Below are 18493 nucleotides of genomic sequence, written 5' to 3'. Positions count from 1 at the left end.
CCTTACTCGTGTCAAGTCCTGTTCCCCCATCATCCCTGTGCTCGTTGACCTGGTTGTAGGCTCCAGGTTAAGCACTGCCTTGATTTTAAAATTCTCATACTTGTTTTCAAGTTCTTCCATGGCCTTGCCCTCCCTATCTCCGGGATCTCTTGCAGTCCCACAAGCCTCTGAAATAATCTAATTCTGGCCTCTTGTGCATCCTAGATTGTAATTGCTCCACCATTCGTGCATATTCCTGCAGGTACCAAGGCCCTAAGCTCTGAAATTTCATCCCCCCTCACCCTCCCAAAACCTATGTGGCTCTCCACCTCTCCTTCCTCCCTTAAGATGCTCCTTGCAACCGAACTCTTTGACCAAGCTTTTGGTCATCTGCCCTAATGTCACCATATGTGACTCAATGTCAAATTTTGCTTTAGAATGCTCCTGTGAAGTGAATTCGGGGCATCTAATTAAGTTAAAGGCGCTATATAATACGAGTTTTTGTTGTTGTTTTAACTCCTCTTTAAAGTTTCATTTTGGTGCCCTACCCACTGCCAAATTAGTTTAAACCCTCCACCATAGAACTAGTTAACTGCCTGTAAGAACATCTGTCCCAGCCCTGTTGAGGTGTAACCCATCCACCTTGAACAGGACTCTCCTGCACAGAACAGAGGGAGAGTGTGTCTCTGTGACCTGGGAGAAGAGCAATGCATCTCTCCGAACTGCTGGGAGGAAGGGAGGTGCCTCTGTAAAGGAGAAAACGTCTGTGAAAGTAGCTTTTGGGCAATGATTTTTTTTTTCATTCATGGGATGTGGGCGTCGCTGGCAAGGCCAGCATTTATTGCCCATCCCTAATTGCACTAGAGAAGGTGGTGGTGAGCTGCCTGCCTTCTTGAACTGCTGCAGGTTCACCCACAGTGCTGTTTGGAAGGGAGTTCCAGGATTTTGACCTAGTGACAATGATGGGAACAGCGATATAGTTCCAAGTCAGGATGGTGTGTGACTTGCAGGGGAACTTGCAGGTGGTGGTGTTCCCATGCATCTGCTGCCCTTCTAGGTGGAAGAGGTCGCGGGGTTGGAAGGTGCTGTCGAAGGAGCCTTGGAGAGTTGCTGCAGTGCATCTTGTATATGGTATACACTGCTGCCACTGTGCATCCATAGTGAATGGAGTGAATGTTGAAGGTGGTGGATGGGGTGCCAATCAAGCGGGCTGCTTTGTCCTGGATGAAGAGCTTCTTGGATGTTGTTGGTGCTGCACCCATCCAGGCAAGTGGAGAGTATTCCATCACACTCCTGACTTGTGCCTTGTAGATGGTGGACAGGCATTGGGGAGTCAGGAGGCGAGTTACTCGCCGCAAAATTCCCAGCCGCTGACCTGCTCTTGTCGTCACAGTATTTATGTGGCTGATCCAGTTCAGTTTCTGGTCAATGGTGACCCCAAGGATGTTGATAGTGGGGGATTCAGCGATGGTAATGCCATTGAACATCAAGGCAAGATGGTTAGATTGTCTCTTGTTTGAGATGGTCATTGCCTGGCACTTCTGTGGCACGAATGTTACTTGCCACTTATCAGCCCAAGCCTGGATGACGTCCAGGTCTTGCTGCATCTGGACACGGACTGCTTCAGTATTTGAGGAGTCACAAATGGTGCTGAACATTGTGTAATAATCATCAGTGAACATCCCCACTTCTGATCTTATGATGGAGGGAAGGTTATTGATGGATGGAGATGGTTGGCCTCGAACATTACCTTGAGGAACTCCTGCAGTGATATCCTGGGACTGAGATAATTGACCTCCAACAACCGTAACCATCTTCCATTGCACTAGATATGACTCCAACCAGCACAGAGTTTTCCTTCTGATTCCCATTGACTCCAGTTTTGCTAGGGCTCCTTGATGCCATACTTAGTCAAATGCTGCCTTGATGTCAAGGACTGTCACTCTCACCTCACCTCTACAGTTCAGCTCTTTTGTCCATGTTTGGACAAAGGCTGTAATGAGATCAGGAGCTGAGTGGCCCTGGCCGAACCCAAACTGAGCGTCAGTGAACAGGTTATTGCTGAGCAAGTGCCGCTTTATAGCACTGTCGATGACACCTTCCATCACTTTGCTGATGAACGAGAGTAGACTGATAGGGTGGTAGTTGGCCGGGTTGGATTTGTCCTGCCTTTTGTGTACACATTGCCGGGTAGATGCCAGTGTTGTAGCTGTACTGGAACAGCTTGGCTGGGAAGGGGATAGTTCTGGAGCACAAGTCTTCAGTACTATTGCCGGAATGCTGTCACGGACCATAGCCTTTGCAGTATCCAGTGCCTTCAGGTATTTATTGATATCACTTGGAGCAAAGCGGATTGGCTCAAGACTGGCATCTGTGATGCTGGGGACCTCAGGAGGAGGCCGAGATGGATCATCCACTCGGCACTTCTGGCTGAAGATGGATGCAAATGCTTCGGGTTTGTCCTTTGCACTCATGTGCTGGGCTCCCCCATCATTGAGGATGGGGATATTTGTGGAACCTCCTCCTGCTGTTAGCTGTTTAATTGCCCACCACCATTCACGACTGGATGTGGCAGGACTGCACAGCTTAGATCTGATGCGTTGCTTCTGGGGTCGCTTAGCCCTATCACATGCTGCTTCCGATAGTGGCATGCTAGTACTCCTGTGTTGTAGCTTCACCAGACTGACATCTCATTTTGAGGTATGCCTGGTGCTGCTTGTGGCATGCCCTCCTGCACTCTACATTGAACAATGATTGGTCCTCCGGCTTGATGGTAATGGTAGAATGGGGGACATGCTGTGTCATGAGGTCACAAATTGCGGTTGAATACCATACTGCTACTGCTGCCTCAAAGCACCTCATGGATGGCCAGTTTTGCATTTCTTGATCTGTTCGAAATCTATCCCACTTAGCACAGCGGTAGTGCCACACAACACAATGGAGGGTATCCTCAATGTGAAGATGGGACTTCATCTCCACAAGGACTGCGCGGTGGTCACTCCTACCAATACTGTCATTGACAGGTGCATCTGCGACAGGTAAATTGTGAGGACGAGGTCAAGCAGTTTTTTCCCTCTTGTTAGTTCCCTCACCACCTGCCGCAGCTATGGCCTTTAGGACTCGGCCAGCTCGGTCAGTAGTGGTGCTGAGTAACTACTGGTGATGGACAATGAAGTCCCCCACCCAGAGAACATTCTGTGCCCTTGCTACCTTTAGTGCTTCTTGAAATTGGTGTTCAACATGTAAAAGAACTTACTCATCAGCCAAGGGGCAGGGGGTGGGGGGGGGCGGGCAGTGGCAGGCGGTAGGTGATAATTAGCAGGACGTTTCCTTGCCCATGTTTAACCTGATTCCATGAGACTGCATGGGCTCCAGAGTCAATGTTGAGGACTCCCAAGGCAACTCCCTCCCGACTATATACTACTGTGCCACCACCTCTGCTAGGTCTGTCCTGCTGGTGGGACAGGACATACCCAGGGATTGTGATGGCGGTGTCTGGGACATTGTCTATAAGGTATGATTCCGTGAGTATGACTGTGTCAGACTGTTGCTTGACTAGTCTGTGGGACAGCTCTCCCAATTTTGGCACAAGCCCCCCGCTGTTAGTAAGGATGACTTTGCAGGGTCGACAGGGCTGGGTTTGCCATTGTTGTTTCCAGTGCCTCGGTCGATACTGGGTGGTCCATCCGGTTTCATTCCTTTTCTTACGCTTTGTAGCGGTTTGACATAACTGAGTGGCTTGCTCGGCCATTTCAGAGGGCATTTAAGGGTCAACCACATTGTTGTGAGTCTGGAGTCACATGTAGTTCAGACCAGGTATGCATGGCAGATTTCTTTACCTAAAGAACATTAAGTGAACCAGATGGATTTTTACAACAATCGACAATGGTTTCATGGTCACCATTTGACTAGCTTTTTAATTCCAGATTTATTAATTGAATTCAAAGTTAACCATCTGTGGTGGTGGGATGCAAAGCCATGTCCCCAGAGCATTAGCCTAGATCTCTGGATTACTAGTCCAGTGACATTACCACGATGCCACCGCCTCCCCTCAGCTGTGAAGGCACACTATCCCTTGTGGAACTTTGCGTCATTATTTCAGCCTCATCATTTTAAATTACATGTAAATCTAGTTAACACCTTTACCAAATCAGTTCAAGTGCACAACTAACATTGGTTGGTTGATCTTGAATGTAGAAAATTGACCTAAATTTAATAGGTAGACAGTTGGAAAGTGGATAAGACAGCTCTGATGTGAAAAATGTGGTTATCACTCAACCCCTCATCTGATTCACAGTCTTTAATGCCTTACCACATCAGGAGCTTTCTGAATCTGAGTGGCCAGTTGCAGGGATTTGTTAGCCGAGGAAAGCTGCTCACGTAAGGCCTCTGCCTCTCTCTGAACCACCTCTGCCCTCTGAGGAAAGGGAAGAAAAACAAAACATATTCATTCAACAGCTGACAAAATTATATAGGCCCATTAATCAATTTCTGCATCACTGACTATAACAGATTTTCTTTAACAGTCAACCTAATAAATGTAAAAAGAAAAGACTGAAAGTGATGGATATTCATTTTTAACAGTACAAAACGGAAATAATTGAGTGATTATGACAGTAATTTAATGCCAGGAGCAATAAATCCCTGCTGATATTAATGTTGCAGCTCAGTGAGTTTTTGAGACAGAATAAAAACAAGTGAAAGGAGCTTTTTTCATTCAATTTCTTTTACACAGATGAGACCAAAGGGGATTTTCTTCCGGTATAGGGGTGGGGAGATGAGGGGAGGGAGAGGAGTTGGGAGGGTGGAGAACAGAAGAGGAGGTGGGAGGAGAGGGTGGAGGGAGAGGAGGGTGGAGGGAGAGGAGGTGGGAGGAGAGGGTGGAGGGAGAGGAGGTGGGAGGAGAGGGTGGAGGGAGAGGAGGTGGGAGGAGAGGGTGGAGGGAGAGGAGGTGGGAGGAGAGGGTGGAGGGAGAGGAGGTGGGAGGAGAGGGTGGAGGGAGAGGAGGTGGGAGGAGAGGGTGGAGGGAGAGGAAGTGGGAGGTGGAGGGAGAGGAAGTGGGAGGTGGAGGAGAGGAAGTGGGAGGTGGTGGAAGAGGAAGTGGGAGGTGGTGGAAGAGGAAGTGGGAGGTGGTGGAAGAGGAAGTGGGAGGTGGTGGAAGAGGAAGTGGGAGGTGGTGGAAGAGGAAGTGGGAGGTGGTGGAAGAGGAAGTGGGAGGTGGTGGAAGAGGAAGTGGGAGGTGGTGGAAGAGGAAGTGGGAGGTGGTGGAAGAGGAAGTGGGAGGTGGTGGAAGAGGAAGTGGGAGGTGGTGGAAGAGGAAGTGGGAGGTGGTGGAAGAGGAAGTGGGAGGTGGTGGAAGAGGAAGTGGGAGGTGGTGGAAGCGGAAGTGGAGGTGGTGGAAGCGGAAGTGGGAGGTGGTGGAAGCGGAAGTGGGAGGTGGTGGAAGCGGAAGTGGGAGGTGGTGGAAGCGGAAGTGGGAGGGGTGGAAGCGGAAGTGGGAGGGGTGGAAGCGGAAGTGGGGGGGGAGGAAGCGGAAGTGGGGGGAGGAAGCGGAAGTGGGGGGGAGGAAGCGGAAGTGGGGTGGAGGAAGCGGAAGTGGGGGGAGGAAGCGGAAGTGGGGGGGAGGAAGCGGAAGTGGGGGGGAGGAAGCGGAAGTGGGGGGAGGAAGCGGAAGTGGGGGGAGGAAGCGGAAGTGGGGGGAGGAAGCGGAAGTGAAGGGGGGAGGAAGCGGAAGTGAAGGGGGGAGGAAGCGGAAGTGAAGGGGGGAGGAAGCGGAAGTGAAGGGGGGAGGAAGCGGAAGTGAAGGGGGGAGGAAGCGGAAGTGAAGGGGGAGGAAGCGGAAGTGGGGGGGAGGAAGCGGAAGTGGGGGGGGGAGGAAGCGGAAGTGGGGGGGAGGAAGCGGAAGTGGGGGGGGGAGGAAGCGGAAGTGGGGGGAGGAAGCGGAAGTGGGGGGGAGGAAGCGGAAGTGGGGGGGAGGAAGCGGAAGTGGGGGGGAAGCGGAAGTGGGGGGGGAGGAAGCGGAAGAGAGGCAGTGGGGGGGGGTAAGAGGCAGTGGGGGGGGGTAAGAGGCAGTGGGGGGGGGAAGAGGCAGTGAGGGGGGGGGAGAGGCAGTGAGGGGGGGGGAGAGGCAGTGGGGGGGGGGAGAGGCAGTGGGGGGGGGGGAGAGGCAGTGGGGGGGGGGGAGAGGCAGTGGGGGGGGGGAGAGGCAGTGGTGGGGGGAGAGGCAGTGGGGGGGGGAGAGGCAGTGGGGGGGGGGAGAGGCAGTGGGGGGGGGGGAGAGGCAGTGGGGGGGGGGAGAGGCAGTGGGGGGGGGGAGAGGCAGTGGGGGGGGGAGAGGCAGTGGGGGGGGGGAGAGGCAGTGGGGGGGGGAGAGGCAGTGGGGGGGGGAGAGGCAGTGGGGGGGGGGAGAGGCAGTGGGGGGGGGGGAGAGGCAGTGGGGGGGGGGAGAGGCAGTGGGGGGGGGGGAGAGGCAGTGGGGGGGGGGAGAGGCAGTGGGGGGGGGGAGAGGCAGTGGGGGGGGGAGAGGCAGTGGGGGGGGGAGAGGCAGTGGGGGGGGGAGAGGCAGTGGGGGGGGGGGAGAGGCAGTGGGGGGGGGGAGAGGCAGTGGGGGGGGGGAGAGGCAGTGGGGGGGTAGAGGCAGTGGGGGGGGGGAGAGGCAGTGGGGGGGGGGAGAGGCAGTGGGGGGGGGGAGAGGCAGTGGGGGGGGGGGAGAGGCAGTGGGGGGGGGGGAGAGGCAGTGGGGGGGGGGGGGGAGAGGCAGTGGGGGGGGGGAGAGGGGCAGTGGGGGGGGGGAGGGAGAGGCAGTGGGGGGGGGAGGAGAGGCAGTGGGGGGGGGAGGGAGAGGCAGTGGGGGGGGGAGGGAGAGGCAGTGGGGGGGGGGAGGGAGAGGCAGTGGGGGGGGAGGGAGAGGCAGTGGGGGGGGGAGGGAGGGGAGGAGGAAAGAGGGAGGAGGAGGGGAGAGGGAGGGGGAGAGGGAGGGGGAGAGGGAGGAGGGGGAGGGGGAGGAGGGGGAGGGGGAGGAGGGGGAGGGGGAGGAGGGGGAGGAGGGGGAGGGGGAGGAGGGGGAGGGGAGGGGGGGAGGGGGGGGAGAGGGGAGAGGGAGGGGGAGGAGGAGAGGGGGAGGGAGGAGGAGAGGGAGGGAGGAGGAGAGGGAGGGGGAGGGAGGGAGAGGGAGGGAGGGAGAGGGAGGGAGGGAGAGGGAGGAGGGAGAGGGAGGGAGAGGGAGAGGGAGGAGAGGGAGGGAGAGGGAGGGAGAGGGAGGGAGGGAGAGGGAGGGAGGGAGAGGGAGGGGGGGAGAGGGAGGGGGGGAGAGGGAGGGGGGAGAGGGAGGGGGGGAGAGGGAGGGGGAGAGAGGGAGGGGGAGAGAGGGAGGGGGAGAGGGGGAGGGAGAGAGGGGGAGGGAGAGAGGGGGAGGGAGAGAGGGGGAGGGAGAGAGGGGGAGGGAGAGAGGGGGAGGGAGAGAGGGGGAGGGAGAGAGGGGGAGGGAGAGAGGGGGAGGGAGAGAGGGGGAGGGAGGGAGAGGGGGGGAGGGAGGGAGAGGGGGGGAGGGAGGGAGGGAGGGAGGGGGGGAGGGAGGGAGGGAGGGAGGGGGAGGAGGGAGGGAGGGAGGGGGAGGGAGGGAGTGGGGGAGGGGGAGGGAGGGAGTGGGGGAGGGGGAGGGAGGGAGTGGGGGAGGGGGAGGGAGGGGGGGAGGGAGGGAGGGAGGGAGTGGGGGAGGGGGAGGGAGGGAGTGGGGGAGGGGAAGGGAGGGAGTGGGGGAGGGGAAGGGAGGGAGTGGGGGAGGGGAAGGGAGGGAGTGGGGGAGGGGGAGGGAGGGAGTGGGGGAGGGGGAGGAGGGAGGGGGAGGGGGAGAGGAGGGGGAGGGAGGGAGGGGGAGAGGAGTGGGGGAGGGGGAGAGGAGTGGGGGAGGGGAGGAGTGGGGGAGGGGAGGAGTGGGGGAGAGGGGGAGGAGAGGGGGAGAGGGAGGGGGGAGGGGGAGGGGGAGAGGGGAGGAGAGGGGGAGAGGGAGGGGAGGGGGAGGGGAAAGGGAGGGGAGGGGGAGGGGGAGGGGAGGGGGAGGGAGGGGGAGGGGGAGGGGGGAGAGGGAGGGGAGGGGGAGGGGGAGAGGGGGGGGAGGAGAGGGGGGGGAGGAGAGGGGGGGGGAGGAGAGGGGGGGAGGAGAGGGGGGGGGAGGAGAGGGGGGGAGGAGAGGGGGGGGAGGAGAGGGGGGGGAGGAGAGGGGGGGGAGGAGAGGGGGGGGAGGAGAGGGGGGGGGGAGGAGAGGGGGGGGGAGGAAGGGGGGGGAGGAAGGGGGAGGAAGGGGGGGGAGGAGGGGGGGGGAGGTGGGGAGGGGAGGGGGGGAGGTGGGGAGGGGAGGAGGGGGGGGGGAGGAGAGGGGGGGGAGGAGAGGGGGGGGGAGGAGAGGGGGGGGAGGAGAGGAGAGAGGGGGGGGGGAGGTGAGGAGAGAGGGGGGGTAGGAGAGGGGGGGGAGGGGAGGAGGGGGGGAGGAGAGGGGGGGGAGGAGAGGGGGGGGGAGGAGAGGGGGGGGAGGAGAGGGGGGGGAGGAGGGGGGGGGTGAGGAGAGGGGGGGGAAAGAGGAGAGGGGGGGGAAGAGGAGAGGGGGGGGAAAGAGGAGAGGGGGGGGAAGAGGAGAGGGGGGGGAAAGAGGAGAGGGGGGGGAAAGAGGAGAGGGGGGGAAAAGAGGAGAGGGGGGGAAAGAGGAGAGGGGGGGGGAAAGAGGAGAGGGGGGGGGGAAGAGGAGAGGGGGGGAAGAGGAGAGGGGGGGAAAGAGGAGAGGGGGGGAAAGAGGAGAGGGGGGGGAAAGAGGAGAGGGGGGGGGAAGAGGTGAGGGGGGGGGTAAGAGGAGAGGGGGGGGTAAGAGGAGGGGGGGGGTAAGAGGAGAGGGGGGGGAAGAGGAGGGGAAGAGGAGAGGGGGTGGAAGAGGAGGGGGGGAAGGGGGGGGAAGAGGAGAGGGGGGGAAGGGGGGGGAAGAGGAGAGGGGGGGGGGGGGGGGGAGGGGGGGAGAGGGGGAGGAGGAGGAGGAGGGGGGGAGGAGGAGGAGGAGGAGGGGGGAGGAGGAGGAGGAGGGGGGGAGGGGAGGAGGAGGGGGAGGGGGGGAGGTGATGGGGAGGGGAGGGGAGGTGTTTGGGAGGGGAGGGGAGGGGAGGTGTTTGGGAGGGGAGGGGAGGGGAGGGGAGGTGTTTGGGAGGGGAGGGGAGGTGTTGGGAGGGGAGGGGAGGTGTTTGGGAGGGGAGGGGAGGGGTGGGAGGGAGGGGAGATGTTTGGGGGGGGAGGGGAGATGTTTGGGGGGGGAGGGGAGATGTTTGGGGGGGAGGGGAGATGTTTGGGGGGGAGGGGAGATGTTTGGGGGGGAGGGGAGATGTTTGGGGGGGAGGGGAGATGTTTGGGGGGGAGGGGAGATGTTTGGGGGGGGAGGGGAGAAGTTTGGGGGGGGAGGGGAGATGTTTGGGGGGGAGGGGAGTGTTTGGGGGGGGAGGGGAGATGTTTGGGGGGGGAGGGGAGATGTTTGGGAGGGAGGGGAGATGTTTGGGGAGGGAGGGGAGATGTTTGGGGGGGAGGGGAGATGTTTGGGGAGGGAGGGGAGATGTTTGGGGAGGGAGGGGAGATGTTTGGGGGGGGAGGGGTGATGTTTGGAGGGAGTGTTTGGGAGGGGAGGTGTTTGGGAGGGGAGGGGAGGGGAGGGGAGGGGAGGTGTTTGGGAGGGGAGGGAGGGGAGGGGAGGGGAGGTGTTTGGGAGGGAGGGGAGGGGAGGGGATGGGAGGGAGATGTTTGGGGGGGGAGGGGAGATGTTTGGGGGGGGAGGGAGATGTTTGGGGGGGAGGGGAGATGTTTGGGGGGGAGGGGAGATGTTTGGGGGGGAGGGGAGATGTTTGGGGGGGAGGGGAGATGTTTGGGGGGGAGGGGAGATGTTTGGGGGGAGGGGAGATGTTGGGGGGGAGGGGAGATGTTTGGGGGGGGGGGGAGATGTTGGGGTGGAGGGGAGATGTTTGGGAGGGAGGGGAGATGTTTGGGAGGGAGGGGAGATGTTTGGGGGAGGGAGGGAGATGTTTGGGGGGGGAGGGGAGATGTTTGGGGGGGGAGGGAGATGTTTGGGGGGGGAGGGAGATGTTTGGGGGGGAGGGGAGATGTTTGGGGGGGGAGGGGAGATGTTTGGGGGGGAGGGGAGATGTTTGGGGGGGGAGGGGAGATGTTTGGGGGGAGGGGAGATGTTTGGGGGGGAGGGGAGATGTTTGGGGGGGGAGGGGAGATGTTTGGGGGGGGAGGGGAGATGTTTGGGGGGGAGGGGAGATGTTTGGGGGGGGAGGGGAGGGGAGATGTTTGGGAGGGGAGGGGAGGGGGGGGGAGGGAGATGTTTGGGGGGGAGGGGAGATGTTTGGGGGGGAGGGGAGATGTTTGGGAGGGGAGGGGAGGGGAGTGTTTGGGAGGGGAGGGGAGGGGAGGGGAGGGGAGATGTTTGGGGGGGAGGGGAGATGTTTGGGGGGAGGGGAGATGTTTGGGAGGGGAGGGGAGGGGAGATGTTTGGGAGGGGAGGGGAGGAGGGGGGGAGGGGAGGGGAGGGGAGGGGGAGGGGAGGGGAGGGAGGGGAGATGTTTGGGAGGGGAGGGGAGGGGAGATGTTTGGGGGGGAGGGGAGATGTTTGGGGGGGAGGGGAGATGTTTGGGAGGGAGGGAGGGGAGATGTTTGGGAGGGGAGGGGAGGGGAGATGTTTGGGAGGGGAGGGGAGGGGAGGGGAGATGTTTGGGAGGGGAGGGGAGATGTTTGGGAGGGGAGGGGAGATGCTTGGGAGGGGAGGGGAGGGGAGGGGAGATGTTTGGGAGGGGAGATGTTTGGGAGGGGAGGGGAGGGGAGGGGAGATGTTTGGGAGGGGAGGGGAGGGAGATGTTTGGGAGGGGAGGGGAGGGGAGGGGAGATGTTTGGGAGGGGAGATGTTTGGGAGGGGAGGGGAAGGGAGGGGAGATGTTTGGGAGGGGAGGGGAGATGTTTGGGAGGGGAGGGGAGGGGAGGGGTGAGAGAGGAGTGGACGGGTGGGGAGGGGTTGGGACGGGTGGGGAGGGGTTGGGACGGGTGGGGAGGAGAGGGGACGGGTGGGGAGGAGAGGGGACGGGTGGGGAGGAGAGGGGACGGGTGGGGAGGAGAGGGGAGTGTCTTGGGAGGGGAGTGTCTTGGGAGGGGAGGGGTTGGAGGGGAGGGGTTGGGATACTGCAAGTACCAAAACACTGAATCTTAATGTGAAAATCTGTTACCTGATTGGCTCTTTCCAGATCTGTCATGATCATTTCAATTTCATCTGCTCTGTAACAGATTCAAGGAAAAACCAATTGGCTCTTTCCAGATCTGTCATGATCATTTCAATTTCATCTGCTCTGTAACAGATTCAAGGAAAAACCAAGTTAATAGAAGTCCTGAACACAGTGTCGCTATGCCCATGCAATAGGAAATCCTGGTAGATCTTTTGGGTGTGGACATGCCCTCAGTGTAACATTTGAGGAGAAATTTCATCCACGTTTTGTTAAATGTCAGATATAAACACGCTTTCATATCACTGTCCATTTCATTTGGCTGTTTTTGGATGCCCAAATTACAGCTGCAATTGCATAGATGGTTTCAGACACTCTCCAATACTTAACAGCTTTTCCCACAGGTTATGTTTACGAAGTTCTCTTCTTCATTTTATTGATGAAGAAAATTTTTGAGGTCAGCAGCAGTGCAGTTTCAATAGCAGCTTATTTGGATTATATACTGCGAGCGAAAAGTTAACGTTGGAGACTGAAAAGTATATTGCACAGGGGAGGAGCAATGAGCTAAATATAGAATTACACAAGGGAGTTAACCAAAAAAAGTGCATCACACAGGAGACCTCGGCGCAGGAAAAACATTGCTGATGTATGACTTTTTCTAATTCTGACTGTTTAATTCTACCAGCAGCAGGTTTCGCTCTATACACCTTAACCTGAGCCTTGGTCAAACTGAAAATATAGAAGCCAATAGCCCTATATAACTGACCAGATGACTGTTAACATATGGAGTTATCTTATGACTGATCTCCATTCAAATAGTTTGACAATTAATTTCAGCACTTTGACTCAATGCCAGGTTTTGAATTGCAAGGTCATAATGTTTGGTTGATAAGCGGTCATAAAGACGTAACTTCAGTATGTAACAAGTTGCAACAGCAATGAAATAGTATACATGCTGTGGCTATTCGCAAAACGCAGACACAAGACGTTAAATGATATCAAATCATCTCTTTTCTGTGGCACTCATCAAATCATACTTCATGCAGATATTTAATGGCATAAATTTAAAGTATCAGGTCTTAGATTAAGATTGATATTTAGTACCTATTATAATTCTGAACTTTCTGACATATTAAACAGTTAGACAAGTGATGAACAGTTATAGAATCTTTAGCCTCGTCACATATTTAGCCCCAGCTGAATTCCTTTAAATTAACATTTCAACACGCAGAATGCATATGGTCAATCAACAGAACATAATTGGCCTTCCCTAATATTGTTAATAATGAGGCAGCAATATTACCAGAGTTAATGCAAAATAATACAATCACACATTCACACAGGTAATTTGATTTTTGTTTCTAAGTTAAATAGAATCCTTGTTAAATGTTTTGTGAATAATCCCAATCCTGGTAAAGATGCTTTGGCTTTTTTTTTTAAGTTTCTATACTGCCCTGGCTTTACACCTGTCAAAGTAAATCCATGTGAACTTGGTGTAGCTGAAAATTCCTATAATTTGTAGCAAGTTGGTAGCTGTCTTGTATTCTTCCAGTCGCAATATAATAAATTATTTCTACACTGTCCTGCACTTGCTGTCTTCTTATTTCAAGGCACTCACTTTAATCAATAAAAACAAAGTTCTGGAAATACTCAGCAGGTCTGGTAGAACTGATGAAAGGTCACAGACCTGAAACATTATCTCTGCTTTTCTCTCCACAGATGCTGCCAGACCTGCTGAATATTTCTACAACTTTGTTTTTATTTCATATTTCCAGCATCCGCAGTATTTTGCTTTTACTCACTATAATGAGATGCTTTTTCACATTTAGCAACTGTGACAACAGTGCTTTCCTGAAGTGGGCTTGAGTATAATCCACAGCCACTGCTCTTTTTACATCCCACATTTTGAGTTGAGTGGTGAAATATGGTGAAATATCCTCGTCTAAGTAAAAGGTGACTTCAGCAAATTAAGCTATCTCCATTTACCTTCGAGAGTTGCACAGAAGAAGAAATTTGTAAGAGAAGAGCTATTTCCAACAGCTCCTCCCCCATTCGGCATTTCCAGTCAGTGATCTCCAATTTTGGACTTTTTGATAATTTAAACAGACACTCGTTTTAACTGAAATCCATGTTAGCTTGTAATTAAGATAATTTTCCAGTTAGTAAATGTCCTTGCCCTTTTTATGCCTTTAACCTTTCCTTGTATGTTTGCAAGCTTGCGTTGTGAAGTTAATCCCCCTTCCTGAGTTTAAGAGCGTGTGTTAATAAACCCTACTTCTTTGTTTTAACTTTAACAACCGTGTTGTCATTGCGGTCATTTACTAGTAAGGGTTTAAAGGAGGAAACAAAATTCAATCATTAATCTTATTTACGGACAGATGGTTGGTAAAGGAGAAATCGGTTAAAAAAAATTAACGACCTTTTCATAACAACGTAACAGTTATACGTAAAAGTATCAATGCAATCTCTCCTACCAGCACTGCAGGAACATATAATTGAGGATTATTTTAAAACAATGCACAGAAGAAATATGTCAGATATCCTCTAAATACTTTTACAAGTGGCATTCAAATTCATCAATATCTTTCACCATTATCCCAAATGAGACTCCAGGATGGTATGTTACCTCCCTGGAGCTAGGGTCAAGGATGTCTCGGAGCGGCTGCAGGATATTCTGAAAAGGGATGGGTGAACAGCCAGTGGTTGTGGTGCTTGTCGGTAGCAACAACAGAGGTAGAAAAAGGGATGAGGTCCTGCAAGATGAATTGAAGGAGTTAGGAACTAAATTAAAAAGCAGGACCTCAAAGCTTGGACAGAAGCAGAGGTACGGAGCGAACTTGCAGCTGGGAAGTCAATTTCAGTGTAAGTTAAAAGTTAATTCCCTTTTGTTTTCGGAGGACCAGGGGACTGCTGGGTAAGTGAAAACTATATATTTGGGCGGCGGCTGTATGAGACACTACACGTGTAGTGTCTCCCACCCACCCTCCTCCTCTAACCAAAAAAAAGGACTCTGGTGTGTTGATAAGGTAAGCTTTTTACTTAAAAAGTTCTGTCCGTCGGATTGCTAAGCTAACAAATTTGACTTTTTTTGGGGGGTTTTTCAGTAGATTTGTTGGGAATTTAGAATAGTGGGAATGGAGGTTAAGGCAGTTGTATGTTCCTCCTGCAGAATGTGGGAGGTAAGGGTCGCCAAGAGTGTCCCTGCTGACTGCATCTGCGGGAAGTGCACCCAACTGCAGCTCCTCAAGAACCGCGTTAGGGAGCTGGAGCTGGATGAACTTCGGATCATTCGGGAGGCGGAGGGGGTTATTGAGAGGAGTTATGGGGAGGTAGTCACACCTCAGGTAAAAGAAGTAGGTAGATGGGTAACCGTCAGGGGAAGGAGAGGGAACCAGCAGGCAGTGCAGGGATCCCCTGTGGCCGTTTCCCTCAACAACAGGTATACCGTTTTGGATACTGTTGCGGGGGACGACTTACCAGGGGTAAGCAATGGGGTACAGGTCTCTGGCACAGAGTCTGTCCCTGTTGCTCAGAAGGGAAGGGGGAAGAGGAGCAGAGCATTAGTCATTGGGGACTCCATAGTTAGGGGAACAGATGGGAGGTTCTGTGGGAACGAGAGAGACTCACGGTTGGTGTGTTGCCTCCCAGGTGCCAGGGTTCGTGATGTCTCGGATCATGTTTTTGGGATCCTTAAGGGGGAGGGGGAGCAGCCCCAAGTCGTGGTCCACATAGGCACCAACGACATAGGTAGAAAGAGAGATGGGGATTTAAGGCAGAAATTCAGGGAGCTAGGGTGGCAGCTTAGAGCGAGAACAAACAGAGTTGTTATCTCTGGGTTGTTGCCCGTGCCACGTGATAACGAAGCGAGGAATAGGGAGAGAGAGGAGTTGAACACATGGCTGCAGGGATGGTGTAGGAGGGAGGGTTTTGGTTTCCTGGATAATTGGGGCTCTTTCTGGGGTAGGTGGGACCTCTACAAACAGGATGGTCTTCACCTGAACCAGAGGGGTACTAATATCCTGGGGGGGAGATTTGCTAGTGCTCTTCGGGGGGGTTTAAACTAATTCAGCAGGGGAATGGGAACCTAAATTGTAGTTCCAGTGTGCAGGATGTTGAGAGTAGTGAGGTCAGGGATAAGGTTACAAGGACGCAAGAGGGCACTGGCAAGCAAGAACTTGGTTTAAAGTGTGTCTACTTCAACGCCAGGAGCATCCGGAATAAGGTGGGTGAGCTTGCAGCATGGGTTGGTACCTGGGACCTCGATGTAGTGGCCATTTCGGAGACATGGGTAGAGCAGGGGTAGGAATGGATGTTGCAGGTTCCGGGATTTAGATTTTTCAGTAAGAACAGAGAAGATGGTAAAAGAGGGGGGGTGTGGCATTGTTAATCAAGGAAAGTATTACAGCGGCAGAAAGGACGTTTGAGGACTCGTCTACTGAGGTAGCATGGGCCGAGGTTAGAAACAGGAGAGGAGAGGTCACCCTGTTGGGAGTCTTCTACAGACCTCCGAATAGTTCCAGAGATGTAGAGGAAAGGATAGCGAAGATGATTCTCGACAGGGGCGAGAGCAACAGGGTAGTTGTTATGGGGGACTTTAACTTTCCAAATATTGACTGGAAATACTATAGTTCGAGTACTTTAGATGGGTCAGTTTTTGTCCAGTGTGTGCAGGAGGGTTTTCTGACACAGTATATAGACAGGCCAACCAGGGGCGATGCCACATTGGATTTGGTACTGGGTAATGAACCCGGCCAGGTGTTAGATTTAGATGTAGGTGAGCACTTTGGTGATAGTGATCACAATTCGGTTAGGTTTACCTTAGCGATGGGCAGGGACAGGTATATACCGCAGGGCAAGAATTATAGCTTGGGGAAAGGAAATTATGATGCGATTAGGCAAGATTCAGGATGCGTAGGATGGGGAAGGAAACTGCAGGGAATGGGCACAATCGAAATGTGGAGCTTATTCAAGGAGCAGCTAATGCGTGTCCTTGATAAGTATGTACCTGTCAGGCAGGGAGGAAGTTGTCGAGCGAGGGAGCCGTGGTTTACTCAAGAAGTTGAAGCGCTTGTCAAGAGGAAGAAGAAAGCTTATGTTAGGATGAGAATTGAAGGCTCAGTTAGGGCGCTTGAGAGTTACAAGCTAGCCAGGAAGGATCTAAAGGGAGAGCAAGGAGAGGACACGAGAAGTCATTGGCGGATAGGATCAGGGAAAACCCTAAGGCTTTCTATAGGTATATCAGGAATAAAAGAATGACTAGAGTTAGATTAGGGCCAATCAAGGATAGTAGTGGGAAGTTGTGTGTGGAATCAGAGGAGATAGGGGAAGCGTTAAATGAATATTTTTCGTCAGTATTTACAGTAGAGAAAGAAAATGTTGTCGAGGAGAATACTGAGATTCAGACTACTAGGCTAGATGGGATTGAGGTTCACAAGGAGGAGGTGTTATCAATTTTGGAAAGTGTGAAAATAGATAAGTCCCCTGGGCCAGATGGGATTTATCCTAGGATTCTCTGGGAAGCCAGGGAGGAGATTGCAGAGCCTTTGTCCTTGATCTTTATGTCGTCATTGTCAACAGGAATAGTGCCGGAAGACTGGAGGATAGCAAATGTTGTCCCCTTGTTCAAGAAGGGGAGTAGAGACAGCCCTGGTAATTATAGAACTGTGAGCCTTACTTCGGTTGTGGGTAAAATGTTGGAAAAGGTTATGAGAGACAGGATTTATAATCATCTTGAAAAGAATAAGTTCATTAGCGATAGTCAGCACGGTTTTGTGAAGGGTAGGTCGTGCCTCACAAACCTTATTGAGTTTTTCGAGAAGGTGACCAAACAGGTGGATGAGGGTAGAGCAGTGGATGTGGTGTATATGGATTTCAGTAAGGCGTTTGATAAGGTTCCCCACGGTAGGCTATTGCAGAAAATACGGAAGTATGGGGTTGAAGGTGATTTAGAGCTTTGGATCAGAAATTGGCTAGCTGAAAGAAGACAGAGGGTGGTTGTTGATGGCAAATGTTCATCCTGGAGTTTAGTTACTAGTGGTGTACCGCAAGGATCTGTTTTGGGGCCACTGCTGTTTGTCATTTTTATAAATGACCTGGAAGAGGGTGTAGAAGGGTGGGTTAGTAAGTTTGCAGATGACACGAAGGATAGTGCCGAAGGATGTTGTAGGGTACAGAGGGACATAGATAGGCTGCAGAGCTGGGCTGAGAGATGGCAAATGGAGTTTAATGCGGAAAAGTGTGAGGTGATTCACTTTGGAAGGAGTAACAGGAATGCAGAGTACTGGGCTAATGGGAAGATTCTTGGTAGTGTAGATGAACAGAGAGATCTTGGTGTCCAGGTACATGAATCCCTGAAAGTTGCTACCCAGGTTAATAGGGCTGTTAAGAAGGCATATGGTGTGTTAGCTTTTATTAGTAGGGGGATCGAGTTTCGGAGCCACGAGGTCATGCTGCAGCTGTACAAAACTCTGGTGAGACCGCACCTGGAGTATTGCGTGCAGTTCTGATCACTGCATTATAGGAAGGATGTGGAAGCTTTGGAAAGGGTGCAGAGGAGATTTACTAGGATGTTGCCTGGTATGGAGGGAAGGTCTTACGAGGAAAGGCTGAGGGACTTGAGGTTGTTTTCGTTGGAGAGGAGGAGGAGAGGTGACTTAATAGAGACATATAAGATAATCAGAGGGTTAGATAGGGTGGATAGTGAGAGTCTTTTTCCTCAGATGGTGATGGCAAACACGAGGGGATATAGCTTTAAGTTGAGGGGTGATAGATATAGGACAGATGTCAGAGGTAGTTTCTTTACTCAGAGAGTAGTAGGGGCGTGGAACGCCCTGCCTGCAACAGTAGTAGACTCGCCAACTTTAAGGGCATTTAAGTGGTCATTGGATAGACATATGGATGAAAATGGAATAGTGTAGGTCAGATGGTTTCACAGGTCGGCGCAACATCGAGGGCCGAAGGGCCTGTACTGCGCTGTAATGTTCTAATTCAAAGGTAGTAATCTCAGGATTACTTCCTATGCCACATGTTAGTGAGTATAGGAACAGGTGAATAGACCAGATGAATGTGTGGCTGGAGAAATGGTACAGGAGGGAGGGATTTAGATTCCTGGATATTGGGACCGGTTCTGGGGAAGGTGGGACCTGTACAAGCGGGACAGGTTACACCCAGGCAGGACCGGAACCAATGTCCTCGCGGGGGCGTTTGCTAGTGCTGTTGGGGAGGATTTAAACTAGAATGGCAGGGGGATGGGAACCTGAGTGGGGAGACTGAGGAGG

At 53.9% G+C, this 18493-nt stretch overlaps 1 protein-coding gene across 10 annotated transcripts in view; it reads right to left on the bottom strand.

Moving 5' to 3' along the window:
• LOC137346547 (protein CASP-like) overlaps nt 1–18493 on the bottom strand; it is a 734295-nt gene that overhangs the window by 242839 nt on the left and 472963 nt on the right. For all 10 annotated transcript variants that reach the window (XM_068010023.1, XM_068010028.1, XM_068010027.1 and 7 more), the window contains 2 exons: nt 11223–11271; nt 4292–4396 (listed from right to left, as the gene is read on the bottom strand). In XM_068010023.1, coding sequence (XP_067866124.1) covers nt 4292–4396; nt 11223–11271 — 154 coding nt within the window. The remainder of the gene's footprint in view (nt 1–4291; nt 4397–11222; nt 11272–18493) is intronic.

The sequence above is a fragment of the Heterodontus francisci genome, chromosome 30 (assembly GCF_036365525.1).
Source record: "Heterodontus francisci isolate sHetFra1 chromosome 30, sHetFra1.hap1, whole genome shotgun sequence".
Lineage (NCBI taxonomy): Eukaryota > Metazoa > Chordata > Chondrichthyes > Heterodontiformes > Heterodontidae > Heterodontus > Heterodontus francisci.
This window is presented reverse-complemented; position numbering and strand designations above follow the sequence as displayed.